General features: G+C 43.5%; 1 protein-coding gene across 1 annotated transcript in view; it reads left to right on the top strand.

Annotated features, from left to right (window-relative positions):
• Positions 1 to 19,609, top strand: part of OBSCN (obscurin, cytoskeletal calmodulin and titin-interacting RhoGEF) — a 185,715-nt gene that overhangs the window by 58,299 nt on the left and 107,807 nt on the right. The window contains 12 exon segments of the mRNA XM_040591699.1: positions 2,414 to 2,680; positions 3,581 to 3,850; positions 4,666 to 4,932; positions 5,699 to 5,965; positions 7,552 to 7,824; positions 9,296 to 9,562; positions 11,820 to 12,086; positions 13,438 to 13,704; positions 15,167 to 15,433; positions 15,806 to 16,069; positions 16,998 to 17,264; positions 18,331 to 18,597. Of these exon segments, the coding sequence (XP_040447633.1) occupies positions 2,414 to 2,680; positions 3,581 to 3,850; positions 4,666 to 4,932; positions 5,699 to 5,965; positions 7,552 to 7,824; positions 9,296 to 9,562; positions 11,820 to 12,086; positions 13,438 to 13,704; positions 15,167 to 15,433; positions 15,806 to 16,069; positions 16,998 to 17,264; positions 18,331 to 18,597 (3,210 nt within the window).

The following is a 19,609-nucleotide window of genomic DNA, read 5'->3' as shown; positions in this document are numbered from 1 at the left end:
GGGACAGCATAAGTTTCTACTGTAGCTGATGATTTTTCTAAGGAAGATGGTTTTGGTGTTCTGCCAATACTTTCCATAGCTCCTTATCATCCTTGTACTTACCAGAGTAGTCACAAGGACAACTTCCTTTACGTGTAGGTCTCTTCAATAGTATATAGTCTATAAACTGTTGCTTCTAAAGATCTTTGACTGTAGGAACCTGAGCTCTACAGTGTACCTCCCAGGGTAGGGCACAGCTTTAGTACACCAGTTCTGGAGCTGGACTGAATCAGCAGAGAGAAGGCAGTTTGCTGCTGTCCTTCATGTGTTTTAAAGTTCAGTCACACAACTGAGTTGCTGTGGTTTAACATGTTCTTGTGCACCCTTAGTTTGCCAACACCACCAAGCTGAGTGCAGCTGATGCACCTCAGGGGCAGGATGCCATCCAGAGGGACCTGGACAAGCTGGAGAAGTGGGCCCATGGGAACCTTGTGAGGTTCAACAAGGCCAAGTGCAAGGTTCTGCGCCTGGTTCAGGGCAACCGTAGTATCAATACAGGCTGGGGGATGAAGGGATTGAGAGCAACCCTGAGGACAAGGGCTGGACGTGAGCTGGCAGTGTGTGTCTGCCACCCAGAAAGCCAGCTGTATCCTGGGCTGCATCAAAGAAACATGGCCAGCAGGTTGCGGGAGGGGACTGCTCTGCTTTGGTGGGACCCTTACTGGAGTACTGTGTCCAGCTCTGGAGTCCTCAGCACAGGAATGACATGGACCTGTTGGAGCGGGTCCAGAGGAGGCCACAAAAATAATCAGAGGGCTGGGGCACCTCTCCTACAAGAAAAGGCTGAGAAAGTTGGGGTTGTTCATCCTGGAGAAGAGAAGGCTCAGGGACCTTCCAGTACCTGAAGGTGGCTTAGAAAAGATGGGAACAAGCTTTTTAGCAGGGCTGCTGTGATAGGACAAGGATTTTTAACTAAAAGGGTTTTTTAAAGTTTAAGTTTAAAAGTTAAAAAAGGTTTTTATTTCATATTTTTTAACTACAAGAAGATAAATTCAGACTAGATGTAAGGAAGAAATTTTTTATGTTGAGGGTGGTGAGACACTGGCTCAGGCTGCCCAGAGAGGTGGTCAATGCTCCATCCCTGGAAACATTCAAGGTCAGGTTAGATGGGGCTCTGGGCAACCTGATCCAGCTGAATATGTCCCTTCTCCCTGCAGGGGGTTGGACGAGGTGACCTTTAAAGGCCCATTCCAACCCAACCCATTCTATGCGTCTATGGTCAGCTAAGCCACAGTAAGTTGTGTAAATTATTTTAGACATGTTAGAAACATGAGGTAAGACTCTTGCCAGAATTTCAAGATCACATTTTCTTTAGTGACACACCTGTACATACATGCTCAGGTAAATCATAGTGATTTGTTATCTTAAATTAACTCCGTCATGTGTCTGGAAACATGAGTGGAAATGATCTGAGCCATTCTCTCAGAAAGTCAGTCTGACATCCTCCATACCCTCTTGGAGAATCATCTCTCGGATTTCCCTTGCATTTTGTCTTCTGATCATGACTAATTTGTTCTTGCCAGAGTATGTGAATAATTCAGCTCTTCTACCCATTCAGAGGGCCTGAAGAACTTCCTCTTCTTTCTTTTATATCTGGTCAGAAATTTCCCCCTTTACAACTATCTTCTCTGTCAAATATGTTTTAAATTAGATAAAGGGATTCAATAAAAAGGCAAAAGTAAAAATGTTCAGGAGAGTGAGGAGAGTGTGCAACATACCCTTTTGTTGGTGCTTCTACTGCCTGAATCCTGCTTCGTGAAAAGGCAGTGCCAGCTCTCTGGCTTTGGAAGACCAACATCCCGATTTACTTCTCTTCACACATTTTTCCTTTAACCTGGGCCCTTTCCACTTGTAGACTGCTGCAATGTGGAAGGATGTTCCCAGAGAACATTTTCTGTTCCTCCATGATGCAGACAAGGGCTTCCTTAAACTTAGTCTATCTTGTTGAGAAGCTATTCCATAGAAGCATGAAGCTGTCCCTCTGGCCTTCACTGGGGCTCTACATGCCTGCTCCAAGCCCCGTTCCTTGTGATGGGATCTCCTGTGCCTGACAGATGCCCCGACATGGAGAAAAAGGAGTTCTTGCAACCTCATAGGTGTGCAGTCAAAGGAAAGAGCATGATTACAACATGAATATCAGCACCCACCCATGGCAATGCAGGCTGCCTCTCTCCTTCCCTGCATCCTCCCACTAATAAGTTCTGATTTCCCTAAAAGTCACTCCAGTCACGAGGTGTGAGACTACCTCAGGTTCTGCAGTGGTATCAGCAGCATTGTCAAAGGTTTACTTAAGCTCTCTTTAAATGTTTGGTAGCAACTGAAAATATCTTGACTTATATATCCTGGTTGTTCTCTTTTGCCTGTTAACCTTCAGAGAAGCCTGCTGTCTTCATGAAGTCCTTGGACGATGTTTTTGGTGAGGAGCGGGGTGTGATTAAACTGGAATGTGAAGTCTCCAAAGAGAAGGTCAAACCTGTTTGGAAAAAGGATGGAGTGAAGCTCACTTCTGGTAACAAGTATGAGCAGATACAGTCTGGGAAGACCCTGTGCCTCCTTATCCATGACCTTGAAAAGACAGATGCAGGTTTATACACCTGTGATATTGGCACTGATGTTGCCAAGTCAAAGGTCAGCGTTCAGGGTAAGTATTGTAGATGATGGGCATTCAAGGGGTGCTGCAAATACGGGTGGTCTGGGTCACTGGCTCACATCTCACAGCTGTTCCTCCATAAGCCTCACATAACACCATGATGTCGGAACAGTCCCTGTTGCTCTTTGATGTACCCATATCTAGTATTTCGGTAAAAACCACGTGTCAAGAATGTAGTGACAATGTTTCCTTCATGAACATCCCTAAGGTGCAGAAATCCTCCCAGAAGAGCAGATACTTTCTCAAAACCCCCACCCCCCAAAAAAGCCCAAAAAAGCCTCAGGCAGCTTGTGTTTCACATTTTTGAGCTATTAATTCAGTGTCCACTGTGGGAACACAAAAGTAGGACAACACTGTCTGTTGGACAGCCCAGCAGTTCAGCCTGTCTTCTCATCCTTGTGGCTATTTGAAGGAAAAAGAATTGTTCATGGCTTTCAGACTCATATTGATAATGAGACAAATTCTGAATCTGATTTGAACACCAGGAGGGGTAGGATGGTGTCAAGTTAATGAATACAAACATCCCATTTCTCATATCAGCATGGAGGAAAAACCTCACACAACATCCCAGAGGCTTCTCATCCAATAGCTTTTCTCCACTCTAGCTCATTGAATCTAGACTCTTCTCCACAAAGTGAGCTGTTCTTCATTCAGTCCTTCCAGAGCAGAGCTGGGAGATTCACATTTCCCCTTTTCTATACCTTTGTGGTGATTCTGAGTGGATAATGTCTAAGAAATCCGTCCCATATCAAATACACCTGTAAGGAATGCAGTGGTGTCCTGAAAATCCGGTACATAAACCAGTCTGATGAGCTAAAGATGTCAATGCTACTACTCATGTCAATCAGAAAAGCCTTTTCTCATTTTATCAACCTACTTTTTGTCTTCCAGAACTGAACATTGGCATCACAAAACGTCTGAAGAATACTGAAATCCAGGAGGGAGAAGATTGCACTTTTGAGTGTATTTTGTCCCATGAAAGCATTGATGACTTCAACTGGACACTGAATGGGAGCAAACTGGAAAGTGGTGGGCGATTTAGAACCTCTAACATGGGTCGGAAATATATACTCAGTATCAAAAGTGTGATTCCTGATGATGCTGGGGAAATAATTTTCACTGCCCGTGGTCTAACCTCCAAAGCTGCTTTGGTTGTGAAAGGTAATGAGATCAGAAAGGTTCTGGGGTTTGATTTCTTGGGTGTCTTTTTATAAGGTCAGTAAACTATGTAACATGTAACAGTAAACATAGTAACAGTAACAGTAAACATAGTAAACTATGAAGGCAAACTCTTGTTATGATCACAGTGAATGACAGCCTTCCCTGTGAGCCTTGAAGTGCTGAGATATTTCCCTAACAACAAGTGAAAGCCTGAAAATTTTTATTCATATTTGAGAATTGCAGGATGATACACTCGGTAGTGTATTTGTACAGATAATTACTACCCAGACTGCGTGCATCAGAGATAATCACCCAAGGCTCCCTGGGTAGTCAGTGGAGAGAAGAAATAGTTTTCAGATATACTTTGCCATCCACTGTTAGACCTATTTAAGACAAAAAAAAATTGTTCCTTGAAGTCTCTTGCCTGTGCTTAGCAGATCACTGCTGCTTGCAGAGCAGCCCTGGAGCGAGTGCCTCCTCTACACATCTCTATGGCATAGATGTCTCTATTTAGGGAGACAGATCCCACCACAACTGCACACCTACAGTAACTTCAGCGATGACAAAATGACATCCCCTGAAAAGGATGCCATCAGGACAAGTTCTCAGTTCCTGTAAGCAATCATTCATATTCGCTGAGAGCCCAATTAATATGTACTAAAGAGCAAGACTATTTCCCCCTCCCTTCCCTAACATATTACAAATCATTCATTAGGGAATATGAAAACTTGCTAAATATTTTAATTGCAAACCCCCAATCATATAGCGATCATGATTTTTATTCAAAGTTCCCTTTCTGTTCCCCCTTTCTTCAGAAAAACCTACTGAAGTTATAAAACAGCTGGAGGATAAAACATCAGCAGCGGGGCAGGACATCAGCCTGAGCTGTGAGTTGTCAAAACCTGATGTGAGCATCAGGTGGTACAAGGATGGCAAAGCAATCCGAAAAAGCCAGAAATACGACTTGCACCAAGAGGGAACACAGGCCATACTGATCATCCATGATTCTACGGTCAAGGACAGTGGGGAATACACCTGTGAGACGGAGGTCTCTAAAACGAAAGCAAGGATCACAGTGCAAGGTCAGTGGAAGCATGCATAGGGGCTGGTGTGTACAGAAGTTGGGGTAAATATCTACAATCTGTGGGAAATGTTCTTCTCATCTCCCTAAATAGGATCAATTTTTAGTTTTCAAAAAACATTGTGGATTAAAAGCCTTTTTAAAAAAACTTGAAAATCCACCTTGTAGATACTGAAAAATCAATGTGCTATGTAATGAGCCAATCATAACTGGCAAATTGAATTAGTCTTTTTTGAACGTGGGTGATCAAAACTGTATGTGGTCTGCAAGATGAGACCTCACCACTACCTGTACGATGCTGTTAAACTTTCCTGGAAATATCTTACCTGATATGTCCTGGGACAAGAGGTGGACCTGGTGATCTTCTTAGACCCATTCCATCTGATAGGATGAGAAGAAACAGCCTCAAGTTGTGCCAGGGGAGGTTTAGGCTGGATATGAGGAAAACTTTCTTCCCTGAAAGGGTGGTCAAGCACTGGAACAGGCTGCCCAGGGAGGTGGTGGAGTCACCATCCCTAGGGGTATTTAAAAGATGTGTACATGTGGCAGTTAGGAACATGGTTTTAGTGGTGGACTTTGAACTTCATGATCTTAAGGACCTTTATCAACTTAAATGATTGTCTGATTCAATGATTCTGTATTCTGTGATTATTTACAAATGGGGTGGAGGGGATTCAAAACCATTCTCTATGTGCAGCACTTGTCTGGGTAACAAATCTGTGTGTCTCTCTTTTTTTTTTTTTTTTTTTTTTTTTTCCCCCTTCTAGAAAAACCGAATTATTTTGTCAAGGAACTTTCAGATCTGAAAGTCGATGAAAATGGAACTGCAGTTTTTATGTGCCAGAGTGAGAAAGCTGCATCCTCTGTGGTCTGGAGGAAAGGCATAGCTGAACTCAGGGCTAGCAAGAAATACGAGATTACACAGAAGGGACAAGTCCTCCAGCTGACCATAAAGAACTTGGAGAAAAGTGACAGTGACACTTACACTTGCGACATTGGTGACGCTCAGTCCAGAGCCAAGCTAGCTGTGCAAGGTATGCATGAGAGGGATATGGTTGTACAGCCTGTTTCTCCAGCAGGAAGCACTATATGCATAGGCAGATCTATCTCTCAGCAAATGGGTGCCAGATCCACCAGTTTCTGGCTCTGTCTCACTTGTGATGGACGTACGCAGCACAGGACATGTGGACAGAAGCCTAGCAACGTGGAGCTGGATGTGCAGAGCAATTTGTCAGTTTGAAGCAATTACACCTGGAGTACTTTGGGTATGATGTAAACCTCAAAATACTGATGTGAGGAGAGGCTGGTGTTCCTGTGTGAACAGACGATGGATATGGTTCAGGGGGCCTGCTATTAGACAAGGGAAAAATTATTCTGGCTCCAGGCTTTTCACCATGTCCCTTGATGCCTCGTTCTACTAGTGCTTTCTAAGAGGGGATGGGTGAATGAGTGGTCTAGGCGTCCTTAAGTGCTTAATGTCCTTCTGCTCCTTGGAGATGAAAGGTACAACCCAACCTCCAGCTGAAGAGTACAACCCAACAGCTTTTATTTGATGCTACGGACAGTAAATGAGCGGTGGTGGGCAATGTTAACAGCAGGGCAGCATTCAGGGGGAAGGAGTGAGGTCTGGTTGTTACTGTGCCTCACCAGTTCCCTCACTGATGCCCTGACTGGGAGAAACCCTTGAGCTAAAATTGTTGAAACAACAAGAGAATGAGAGGAACAATTCAGAAATAGTCACATGGAGATGCAGTGGTGGTGTCCACTTATAAATCATTATAGTTAGTCATTAAAGACTAGGGGGTAGTGTCAGACTCCTCCACCTCTGATCATCTGCTAGAGCAGCCTTGAGAAGCAAAGAAGTGTGCTTCATCCTCATTATGGCCTCAGGGTCTGAGCTACCTGAATTCACTCTGAGGTTTCTAACACCAGTTTTTCAGTGTGAAAAAATACTTCTCTGTCACAAAGCTCAAGGTAAAAGTAAAAATTCCCTGTACTGGTTTTGTAAGTAGGAGCAACATTAGGTACATATTTATGTACACAGATAACCTTATCTTATTTATTTATTTTTAGTTAGGTCTATATCTATATAGGCAGTTTTTCAGGATTGTTGTTTTATTTCTTTTTACTAAAGCTGCAGTCAGACACTACCCACTGTGTTTAAGGTTGGACCAAGCTCAAAGAAGGTGGAGGCTGGGTGTTCCTGTCCCATAGAAAGCAAGTTATATTTGCTCTAGAAAAACAGAGGGGTTTTCATGGGAGGGATCATCTGCTTAGTGACATCTAGAGCCCAAATGATGCTGTCAAGAGACTTTCTAGGTAGTTTAATTATGAGAACCTTTATAACACTGGCTTTGCATTGTACTGGCTACTTGTATTGCTGTATGTGTTCTGGTGCTTTGAAGTTGTCTTCATCCTAATTTGGTGTGTGTCCTGTATATCTTATCTTCTTGTGAGTGGTTTTTGTGTTCAGTAACGGGGGAATTGCGTTTCAGTCTTCTGTATCATGAACATATTTCTTCCTTGAAATACTCACGTGGGAAATCTTGGAGTTTTCCATATCGATTTTCATGCTAGAACCAGAAGATTCCAGTAATTGATGTATCTATGTTCCTTTCAGGCCAGAAAGTGCTAATAACAGAAGACCTGGAAGATGTCACTGTGTTAGAAGGAGAATCTGCCATGTTCAGATGCAGAATCTCTCCTGTAGAGTATAGCAAAGTGCAGTGGTTTTTGGATAAAACCCCACTCCATACCAATGAACTTAATGAGATCCAGTCTCAGCCTGGTGGATATCACTTGCTAACGTTGAAAAAACTCTCACTGAAGGACTCGGGGGTCATTACATTTGAAGCTGGTGATAAGAAAACATCTGCCAGTTTGGTTGTTAAAGGTAATTCAATCATAAAGACTGCAGGAAGGAAAGAACGCGTAGAAGTAAATAGGGGTTAATGTGGGTAGGTGAAAAAATAATAAAAATGCTACAAATTTGGCCCCACCATATGTATTTGTGTATATGCTCAAGAATAACATTGCCTATGTTATGACATTAGGGCTGGGGAATGAACACTTTGTAATCCTGGATAACTCTCAGAGCGTTTATTGGACCTTAGGTGGGAATGTTATACTGCAGTGATGGTACATTGGGTGCCTTGTCCAGTTTTCCCTAAGCCGAGCTGATAGGATGATGATAAAGGAGAAGAAATCAATTAGTTTGAGAAAAAAGAAACCAACTAAACACCAAACCCAAAGTGCAACAAATAGGTTTTTGATTTAGTTTTCATTGTTTGATAGGCAACGTTATGTGTGTTCTCTGCTATTCATTGTTGACAATGAATTGTTTTTTCTGGAGAAGTTAAACAGAGTTAAACTGTAGTGTTAGTCTGCTTCCATGGAGAGGGAGTAAAATGCATGCCAGACAGCCCAGGAGGGCAGGGTTGGAGAGGTGTTTTCTTACTGGAAACATAAATAGTTGTTATGGCCCACAGAAATAAAATACGGTCTCCACTGTGTCAGATCATATTCTCATTCTTTGCAGAATTACCACATTTCCTGTGAAACTTTTTTTTTTTCAAAATTTACCCAAATTTTGCCATGCTACAAAATGCAAACAGATATTTTGGTGGCTTTTTTTTTTTTTTTTTTTTTTCCCTGAAGGCAAATTGAAGGTCCTTTTTTGAAAAAGGCTAATTCCTTTTGGTAGTGCTAGTATATGGTGCTATACTACCAAACCCAAGTTTGATCTCCTGATTGATTGGATTTTTATGAATTAAAAAACATTAAGAGAGCAGTTCATCTTCTCTGTCCTAGTGGCCTGATTTGGAAGTGAATATTTGGTCTTTGGAGGTGTCTGTCATCTTCCAGCGGCTATAGAGACACCTTATGTGACCTATCTGAGCTATCTGCCTGGTTTTTAGAGGACTCATACCGATGAGATGAGACCTGCTTTAGGTGACTGGCTTTGAAAAACCTGTAATGTGCCTCACTTCATGCAGATTTAGCTTTTCCACATTCAGTTAGAAGGTTCAAACTAATCAGCTCACGGGGAAAATGGCTTAGGAAAATCGTGCCTCTGTCTTGTTCCTATTTGGAGAGATGTGAGAGAGATCTTATTTATGGTCTTCAACAGGCATGTTGTCTGCTCTGTTTCTCCCAGATGGCATTAGGTATTTACTAACAACACTTTATGGTATGACTGGTGCCTTCCCAAGGGCTTTATAGTCATGAACACAAAATTATTTGTCACTAACCTTGACCTGTAGTTTTGATACAGGTAGTCTTGGATGTAAATCTCACAGATTACTTGTGATCTGAAAATCCACACCTCTTCTGAAAGATCTCAGATGGTTTTTATGTGATTCTAGAGAAGCCCTGCATCTTCACAAAGGAGCTGGTTGATACTGAAGTCACTGAGGGAGAGGATGTGATCCTTCACTGTGAAACCTCCAAATCAGACAGCGCTGTAAAGTGGTGCAAAGATGGGAAGAGCCTTAGGAATTCTTCCAAGTATAACATCAGCCGGTCGGGATTTGAAGCCAAGCTTGTCATTCACAGGGCAGAAGAAAAAGACAGTGGGAGATATGAGTGTGAGGCTGGAGCAGCTAAAAGTAGTGCGGTTATTACTGTCAAGGGTAAGAACATTTGGAGTGATGGTTTGGGTCCTAACTCGTCATCTAACACCAAGGTCAGAGTAATAAACTGAAATGATAAAAATGTGGAACTATACTGAAAAGGAGCCTCGTGTCATTGCACCATAGTGCAGGAGAGCTTCTCATCAAGGCATCTGGAACAGCACCCAGAGAGGTGATAGAACAAACCAGGAAAATCCTTCATCTTATCTGTTTTAGCTCTGTGAAAATCAAGTGTCTAAACTCTTTGGAGAAGAGAGCAATGGGTCAGTAAAGGACAGTGGGTATGTCTGTAGGAGATCCACCCAGCCTAAGATGTAATCTAGAGAAAGGATGAATCACCTTCTGAAGGTGTCTCCGCTGATGGCCCTCTCCAAGGAGGGAGCTCCACCACCACGTTTGTCTGGGTAACTGCTTTAGGCAGCCAAATTTATTGAGAGGAATGCACCCAAAAACTGTGATCGAGCAGAAGGGGCTGTCTAAAGAGTTGCTGTCTGAGCTGAAGCAAAAGTTCTGTTCTTAGGCACAGGAGACCTTAGTGTCACTTCCCTGAACATGCTGGATAAGCACCGAGTACGTTAGGTCAGGGTTGGGTCTGAGCCGTGTCGGAACAGGGTTTATCTACTACCCGTATTGTAATAACTCCTGCCTGCCTTGAGTGACTACCCCAGCCCACGGCTGAGGAGGAGCTTGGTATCTGTGAGCTAAATCACCCCTTCACGTGGGCAGGTTTGAGCAGGTCCAGGTTGTTACTGGCACAGGCTATGTTTAGCCTGACCAGCGGATCTCCTGCATGCAAGGTGTATGTAACACACCTGGGAAGGGCAGGTTGGAAGCTGTACCTGTATTAGAGAAGTCAGTGTGACCAAAAAGTGTTTGGGTTGTTGCAATAGTCATCCTGAACCTTAGAGCATGAAGAGGGAAGGCAAGATGCTCATAGTATTGATCTAGAGTGCAAAAAAGCCAGCTTAAGGCTGAGATCTGCTGTGCAGGGAAAGAGAAGACCTTGGTGGTGTAACGAAGAAGAGAGGTGATGGTTAATGGTCCTGATTTTCTATGTCTTTCTGTAGCACTAGGATGTTTTCCCAATACTCGTTACACACCAAAGAAAGATCTGTGCTGGCTTCAGCAGGACCTGGATCTCACTCGTGATGAACAATTTTCTGTTAGCAGAAACCACATTTGTGATGTTACACAGCTGCCCTGTTTTTCCCTTCACACAGAAAGGTGTGATGGATGCAGGATTTAAACACACGGATTCAGACCACCAGTAGACCACCAGAGTCAAGTCACAAGGGTGTCTACAAAAAATTACACTGTTGCACCTTTCGTTTATCTGTTAGGGTCAGATCAGAACAGCAGAATGCCAAAATAGCACCAAAAAAAAAAAAAAAAAAAAAGAGAGAGAGAGAAAAAATGCCAGTAGCCACGTGCCACTGAGTGTCCCAAAGTAGAGGTAGAAGGGGAGCAGAACAGTCTGTAGTATTTCAATTAGCCACAGGACAGCTGTATCATGAATCAGTAGCTGACTTGCATATTTATAAGACAGCAGAAGCTAGGAAGAAATTGGTTTTTTTTTTCATAAATGGAGGGGAAAACACTTCAGCTGAGGATTTTTTCCCAATAGGAGCCTTGCTTATGCTAGCTGACCTTAAAGCCTTGAATCCTAAGCTGACAGAGCCTGCACAGGGATCTCCACAGGGACCCTTTCACATACAGCTGTGCTTTCCTCTCTGTTTGCTCTGTGCTGTTTCTAAGTCTGTATTCATGTCGGATAAAAACATGTTGTGGGTCTTTCTTATGAGAAATCAATACTGCTGGTCATGATAGAAAGTGCTTTGCCATTTCTCTGTGTCCTCTGTGTTACGTGTGAGCTGACCTCGGTAAAGTTTTACGGTTTTTGTGCCAGTTGTCCAGCTCTGACCACCCATCTGCAACACTGCAGCACACTGTGTCATTAATGGCAGTGCAGCAGCTGCCACTAGTTTGATAATGACAATTGTAATAGTAGCAACATCTTCAATGGTGTATATAGTGGTTAAAAGGAAAATAAGCAGATGGTCTCAAATATTTGGTTTTTTTTTTTTTGCTGCTGTAGAGCGCTGGCAGCCAGATGTGAGTTGTCAGAATCTGTTTACTGTTCACTAGTGCTTTTCCATTCCTGTGGTTTTCTATCTCAGTAATGGAATCTGAAACAAAAAGGGGAAAGTGATTTCCAAACTCCTGTGTTTCCTTAAACATTTGCAATATTCTTTTTCAGAAATACCAGTTCTTTTCAAGAAAGAGCTCCAAAATGAAGAAGTTAAAGAAGGGAAACAAGTCAAGCTGACCTGTGAGCTCAGCAAACCTGATACCCCAGTGAAATGGATGAAGGGAAGCACTGTTCTCTATGCCAGTGAGAAGTATGAATTCAAGCAGCATGGTACTGTGGCAGAGCTCATTATTCGAGATGTCAAATCAATAGACTCTGGAGACTATACCTGCAGCACTGGAGAACTGAAGACCACGGCTCGGGTGAAAGTAAATGGTAGGCAGAGTTAGAAACATTGCCACAGTTGCTTAATGCATTGCTTAATAGATTTAAAAAAAAAATATCACATAACACTTCTTTTTTTGTGGCAGTGCTATCTCCAAATTCATATGTAAAATTTAAAGGTAATCTTGCCTATTTGTGAACACTTGTATATATTTCATTCATTTAATCTCACATTATACCTCTGGGATTTAAAATCTGTAACTTCCCACTGGGCAACAAATAAGTGCAGAGGATTCATTTTCTATACCCTACGTGCCATAGCTCCTGACCTATCAGCTATTTTACATGGCTGTGATCCAGACTTGAGTTAGAGATGAAGATGCAGAAGTGTTGGAGCACAAGAACGTGAAAACAGAATTGCAGGCAATTTGCAAATGGCAAATTGCAGGTGTCCAACTGATGTTTAGAACCCCAGACTCCTGAAACCATCTTTTTTAAAGGCTCTCGGATGCCATCTGCACTCCCAAATGCCTTAAAAAATACAGTACCTTTAGTAGTATAGCAAATGTAGTTTGTGCTGGGGCAGAAAGCAGGAGAGATACAGGACATGAACAGTGTCTCGGAGCCCTGCAGCAGCAGGGAATTTGTTAGGTGAGGATTCCCAGAAGACTCAGTAGGGATCCTTATTAAAAGTGAGAGAAACTTCCCCCATACTCCTAGGAGTCCACAGTGAGATGATAACATTGCAGGGAGAGGTTTCATCCTGCTCCCAAGCAGAATCATTTTGATGCCACGCAGCCAAGGGAGGGTCTAGGGCTGCTCTGCTCATTTGGAAAATGACTGGTTTTAAGATGTGACAGCTGATTGCATTCAGCTCTTGGGCCCCCAACATAAGAAGGACATGGATCTGTTGGAGTGTTACGAGATGCTCAGAGGGCTGGAGCATCTCTCCAGCGCAGACAGGCTGGGAGAGCTGGGGTTGTACAGCCCGGAGATGGGAAGGCTCCGGGAGACATTGTTCCAGCCTTCCAGTACTTAAAGGGGCCAACAAGAAAGCTGGAGAGGGGCTTTTTACAAGGGCTTGTTGTAGCGATAGGATTTACATTAGCTATTAGGAAGAAATTCCCTGTGAGCGCAGCAAGGCGCCAGCACGGGCTGCCCAGAGCAGCTGTGGGTGCCCCAGCCCTGGCAGTGCCCAAGGCCAGGCTGGACGGGGCTGGGAGCCACCGGGGCTGGGGGAAGGGGTCTCTGCGCATGGCGGGGGGGGGGGGGGGGGGGGGGGGGGGGGCTGGGGGGTTTTTAAGGGCCCTTCCAACCCAAAACTTTCTAGGATTTTATGATCATGGGCCACTTGGACAGCAGGTCAAGAGGGCATGTCCTAATCCCTGGTTCTGTGTTCTAGCTGTGCCTGTCCTTTTTAAACAAGCCCTGGAGAACACAGAAATGGAAGAAGGGAAATCTGTCTCCTTGCGCTGCGAGCTCACAAAAGCTGATGCCACTGTGGTGTGGAAGAAGGGAGAAGCCACGCTCCAGGCAAGTGCCAAATATGAAATGAAGCAGAAGGGGACAGTGGCAGAGCTGGTGATTCATAATACAGAGCCAGAAGATGCGGGAAGATACACCTGTGACACTGGAGACCAGCAGAGTACAGCCCAAGTCAAAATCCATGGTAGGAATAAGACACCTGCTTGTGACCTTTTGTTGTTGTCCTGGCCATGGTCCTGCTAGCCCCTGCACATCTATAGTGAATGTTGAGAAAAAGAGGGATCAGTACAAACAAAAGGCAGCTCTGGCTGGGACCATTGTGTTCTCTGTTTTCTAGGACAATAACTTTATGCTAAAACATAATAATCAAGTATACCTGATAATGAAATATCTTTTCTTCTCTCTGAAATAATTCTGCTTTCTGCTCTGGATAGAGGCATTTGTCTGAGCTCTAAGCCAGGAGGTAAGAAGGGCCTCAGCTATACATTTTGTTAAAAAATATGTGATTCTTTTCTGCACTTTCTCAGCAAGTCCTTATGCACCTGTGACCAACAGCATTTGGGCAGCAGAATGGTAATTACTTTGATTTACTGATTATTAGAAAATAATTGTTTTGGTTTTATTTCCTCCCAAACTCCTGGTGTGCTATTGTAAATGCAACTAGAGTCCTAGAAGTGCAGGTAGGTCAGAGCTTAACAGCTGTGCCAAGAGAATTAGTTTTGGCTTTAAGTCCCATGTGAGGTCACCAGTTGGTAATGATTCTCCTAAAGCAAAACGAGAATGCTTCATTCCTCGGCTGTGTCTGTGCTCATCAAAGAAAAGCTGAAGAATGTGGAAGCTGTGGAAGGTGGGGCAGCCACCCTGCGATGCCAGCTGAGCAGACAGGCTCCTGTGGAGTGGAGTAAGGGGCACACTCTTCTCCGGCCGAGTAAAAAGTACAAGATGATGCAGGAGGGCACGGTGGCTGAGCTGCAGATCCATGATCTGGACCCAAAGGATGCTGGAGACTATACATGTGTAGTGGGGAACCAAAAAACCACAGCAGCCTTGTCAGTGAATGGTAAAAAGTCAGAAATAACCTGTGAAACTCTGGAACATTTTGCCCCATCTTTTCCCTCCTCCTCTCTGTACATTCCCTCACACCACCTGCCGTCATGTCCTGCTTCTACTTTTTTCATCCTGCCACTCTTTCATGTTGCCCTGTCACTCCTTTCCCCGATCTCCATCCGTGATCAGCTTTCATTATGCCCAGTGTTGGATGTCTGTGTGTGTGTTGTGTTGTTGTCTTACCTTTCCTCAAGTGAAGGGTGCTGACATGCATGTAATTTTTCCTGAATTAGTATGGAAACATAAGATTCCTTGGAATTTTCAGTTAAGGAGGGTTCATCACTTTTCATGATGAGGATGAGTGTGTCGTTTGTATGCATGATCCCAATCAAGATCACGAATACTTTGATTCCGACAGAACAATTTAATAGGGATTTCTTTTTGCCATCCACAAAAAAAAAAAAAGGCATGATGTGCTCAAAGGTTAATGCTGTTACAGTAAGGCTTAGGTAGTCATACGATGAATCATGATTCAGCCTCTGACCAGAGATCTGGGCAGGGTCTTGGGTTGCAATCCCTTTTCATTCTGCATCTCTCAGCCCTGCCAGTCCGTTTCAAAAAAGAGCTGAGGAACGAGGAAGCCACCGAGAGCGGGACGGCCACACTGCAGTGCGAGCTGAGCCAGGCGGTGGGCTCGGTCGAGTGGAGGAAGGATGGGAAGGTGCTGATGCCAAACGACAAATACAAAATGAGACAGGAAGGGCGTTTTGTTGAGCTGGTTATCCAAGACCTAGACCTGACTGATGCTGGGAGCTATACCTGCGTGTGTGGAGACCAGAAGACAACAGCTGCTTTGAAAGTGAATGGTAACTTCCACCTGTGTTTCTCATTAAGCCCCAAACTTGGTATATTTGACAGCATTTGCTGGTCATCCGAAGCTTGGTTGGTGTGATTCTGTAGAGGTTCCATGTTCTTGGCCCTGTAGTGCCAAAGTTGCCCTATTAGAGAATATTCCCTTATGCTTTTTTTGCTGAAGACAGCATGGCTATGTTGTATATTGTTTTCTCTAATTCCTTTCTTTCTGCTCTAGGAGGTTTTACCCCCCCTTTCAACTGTACCCACCTAGCAGTAGGGCGGTTTTGCTTAAATGTATGCACTGCAGCCCAGTAACTCACAGCAGAGTCCAGTCCTTTTTGATCTGGTGCTGATTCCTTCTCTGTTGGTATTGCATCCTTCAGCCTTGCCTGTCCTCTTCCAAGAAGAAATGTTGAACAAGGAAGCTACAGAGGGGGAGGCAGTCACTTTGCACTGTAAACTGAGCAAATCGGCCCCGGTTGAGTGGAGAAAGGGGAATACAGTCCTCAAGCCAAGTGAAAAATACAAAATAGAGCAGGAAGGTCCCTTTGCAGAGCTGATGATCCGGGATTTGGACTTGGCAGATGCTGGTGATTACAGCTGTGTGTGTGGAGACCAACAGACTACAGCTGCTTTGACAGTAAATGGTAAAAAGAAATTCTCAGCACATACCCCAAGTAAACTGGTATAATTCCAAGATCTTTTGCTCTTTTTCTGCTGTTTCATCTGGTCCCTGTATACCTCTGTCCTCCCCCCTGATGATTAATTTTTCTATCCTGTTTTCCTTCACTCTCTCCTTTCACCTGATGCCTCCTTGCTGTGCTGTTTGCCTTCCTAGGGACTATGTTCAAATGACAAGTGGAGTACAGGTTCCCAAGTCAACACAATCTCCCTAGTCCTGTGTAGCTGCTTGTTTAAAAGTTTTCCCATAGGGATTGACCAAAAAATGGGAATGATAATTTACTTTTTGTAACTTAGTAGACTGTTACACTTGTTGCTTCTAAAAGGAACATGTTTTCATCAGTGTAGGATGCTCCACAAGGACTGTCTTCATGAAAAATAGCCTTTTTATGCTCCTGCTATTCCCAGACCTTTTTTACCAATTTTGGCTTAACTCGTCCAAAGCATATACTTTATCTCTGCAGAAAGCTGACAGCGTGTTTGTAATTGCTCTGTTTTAAGGAGCTCTATTTATAAAAATACAGACAGTGCCATGACTCAGGCACTTCTGTAGAACTACTGTTTTTCTCAAGGGAAACAAAAAGCTCTGGATCTCACATTGAAACACAGCCTTTAATTTTACCCGTGTGATTTTATGGTGTATGAAGTACAGGCTTGTCAACTAAGTTTGCCGATAAACGGGCTTGCTTTAAAAGCAAGTTCTGAAGTGTGAGGACCAAAAAATTAAAAATCAGACTGAAATGTCTTTTGAAATGTTAGAGATTGGAATGAAATCCTGGAGTGTGAAGGTCTTGTGGCTTCAGTGACGTGCAGGTTCAGGGAGATAAGAGGGTAAGCAGGTGGGTCAGGCTTTCTTGGTGTTGATGCTGTGTCCGTATTGCATTTACTCTGCAGTTCTGCCTGCTCTTTTCACCAAAGAACTGACAGATGAAGAAGCCACAGAAGGTAAAAGCGTGTCTCTGCAGTGTGAGCTGAATAAGGCTGCTGCTAACGTGGAGTGGAAGAAGGGATTCAAGACGCTCAAATCAAATGACAAATACAAAATGAAGCGCAAAGGTGTTGTTGCTGAGCTTATAATCCAAAATCTAGAAATGACGGACGCTGGAAATTATTCCTGTGTGTGCGGAGACCAGCAGACTATGGCAGTTTTAACAGTACATGGTAAAACAAACAAAACAAGATACATACTAAAAGTAACTGTCCCATTTGCTCTGTTCATTTGAACAGATGCGTTGTTACCCTTCCGTCTCCCTCCTTCTGTCAGATCCTTATCCACAGCCCGCTGATGCCGATGCTCCCATTGGCGTCAGCGCAGCCGGGGTGCATGGCACAAGAGAGGTATCAGTGTGCAAGCTCAGAGTATAAGCAGCCAGGGTTGCTGCTACTCTTTTAATTAGGGTCCATCATTTTGCTTTTCCTTTGAAAGTTCCTTTATTAGACTCCCCATTATGCTCACACCCATTCGAATGGGCTGCCTCAAAGGGATTGTGACTTAGGGATTTTAAGGTTTCATAAAATTCCGAAAGGTGAGGTTATTCCCTGGAATCTTGTTCTTATACTCCATTCTTGGGAAAATGGGATGCTTTTATATGTATGGGCCAGTTGTCATTGCATTCCGTTACTGTCCTGTGTAAAGCAAGGCCAGACCCTCCAAGGGATGGCCATTCTCAGGGAGAACTTTGTTTTTTACTGCAACTGACATGTTTGAAAGGATATGTCTGTTCAGGTGAAAATGTTTGTTTCCTCACCGTGTATTGAAATGAACGATTTCATTTCAAACTGACATTAAGAATGAAACTCCAGTGTTTCATTATTTTTAATGTACAATATCTTTTTGTTTGTTTCAATACATAAAACCAGCAAACATCCTTCCATTATGGTTTAAAAAGTCATATAAGAAAACCAATTTTTTTCAGAAATTTCGAAGTAGTATCTATTCTTTTTGCTTGAAATTTCATAGGAAAAAATTGGATTTTCTACCTGTATTTGTATTGATTTGTTGACTCTGAGTACATGTGAAATACCTCTATGGATTACTGCAAGCACTGAATCCTTTGCTGGTGATGACATTTCTTTCCTCATACTGATTTGTGGAGACAGTTGAGAATCTATGTTCTTGTGTTGATAAATCAGCGCAAGATAAGAGGGAAAAGGAAAATGAAACATCGATGTTTAATTTCGACTTTTTGGAGCATTACATCTCACTGCTCATGTTGCTGTCCTTCAGCTTTGCCTGCATTTTTCAAAGAAGGATTGAAGAACAGAGAAGCCACAGATGGTGCAACAGCCACTCTGCACTGTGAGCTGAGCAAGGTCGGTGTCCCGGTGGAGTGGAAAAAAGGGGACAAGACACTCAAACCGAGTGATAAGTATAGGATGAGACAAGAAGATTCTGCTGCAGAGCTGTTGATCCGAGATCTGGTGGTAGAAGATACAGGAGAATATACCTGTGTGTGCGGAGATCAGAAGACCTCGGCTGTCTTGACAGTCCATGGTAAAAAAGCCGTTCTCCATTATGATAGCGGTATCTCAAGGACATCCCTTTTCTCTGAGAGGTTTCTTTCCCACTTACTTTGATGTTTTGATTCTGTAGCATTTTCTTGGTCTGCTGGCTGCGTTTCTTCCCATCTCCCGCTCTCTGTTAGTTTGAAACTGATGGATTTAGGGCAAAGTAGAGTTGTGAGAATTTCTCATCTTAGTCTTCGCTTTTTAAGAGTGAAACAGGCACCTGTATGTAAGGCCAAGAGTGACAAGACCTCCAACAGTGAGGTTATTCTTGGAGGGTTTGTCATTGTGTCTCACTGATGTCAGTGGGTTTCAGTGCTTAAATTGAAAGAAAGTTCTTTAAAAATGCTGAGCTCAATTAGTGAGAGGTTTCTCCATTCAGGAATGACTGTCCACCTCTTTTGCAAGACTTGGATATATTCTGCCAAGGAAATGGTTCTTTCCAAAAAACCCCACCCCAAACTGTTATTCCAGAAGAAGCAGTTCACATACAGTCGCAATAGATCATAGAATCCTAGAGTGGTTTGGGTTGGAAGGGACTGTAAAGACCATCTAGTTCCAGCACCCCTGCCAGGGCAGGAACACCTTCCCTCAGCCCAGGTGGCTCCCAGCCCCGTCCAGCCTGGCCTTGAACACTTCCAAGGATGGGGAAAGAATAGGTTTTATTTGAGTTGTATCTTAAGGATAAGATGCTTCTTAAGGACAGGGGCAAAACTGGGGAGGCAAAATGCTCTTCTCAGATTTTCTGCATGCTTTTACTTCCTCTTCGTTCTCCCAGCTGGAGGTACTTTTGTTTCTCCTTTCCTCTGAGCTAGCGCTTTCTTCCTTGTGCAAGTCGCTTCCTTTTTACTTTAGTAAAAGCACCCCACGAGGCAACTTCTTGAATGCCACTAACCCCCCCTGCCCCTCCCTGTATTCCTGCTATTATAGCCATTATGTTCTTGAAAATTGTGGCTTAAAGGTGCACTTGAAGCTACATTACTAATTTGTTTCTGGCCCAG

This window comes from Falco naumanni, chromosome 4 (assembly GCF_017639655.2).
Source record: "Falco naumanni isolate bFalNau1 chromosome 4, bFalNau1.pat, whole genome shotgun sequence".
Lineage (NCBI taxonomy): Eukaryota > Metazoa > Chordata > Aves > Falconiformes > Falconidae > Falco > Falco naumanni.
Note: the sequence above shows the minus strand (reverse complement) of the source record. Positions and strands in the feature narration are given on the sequence as shown.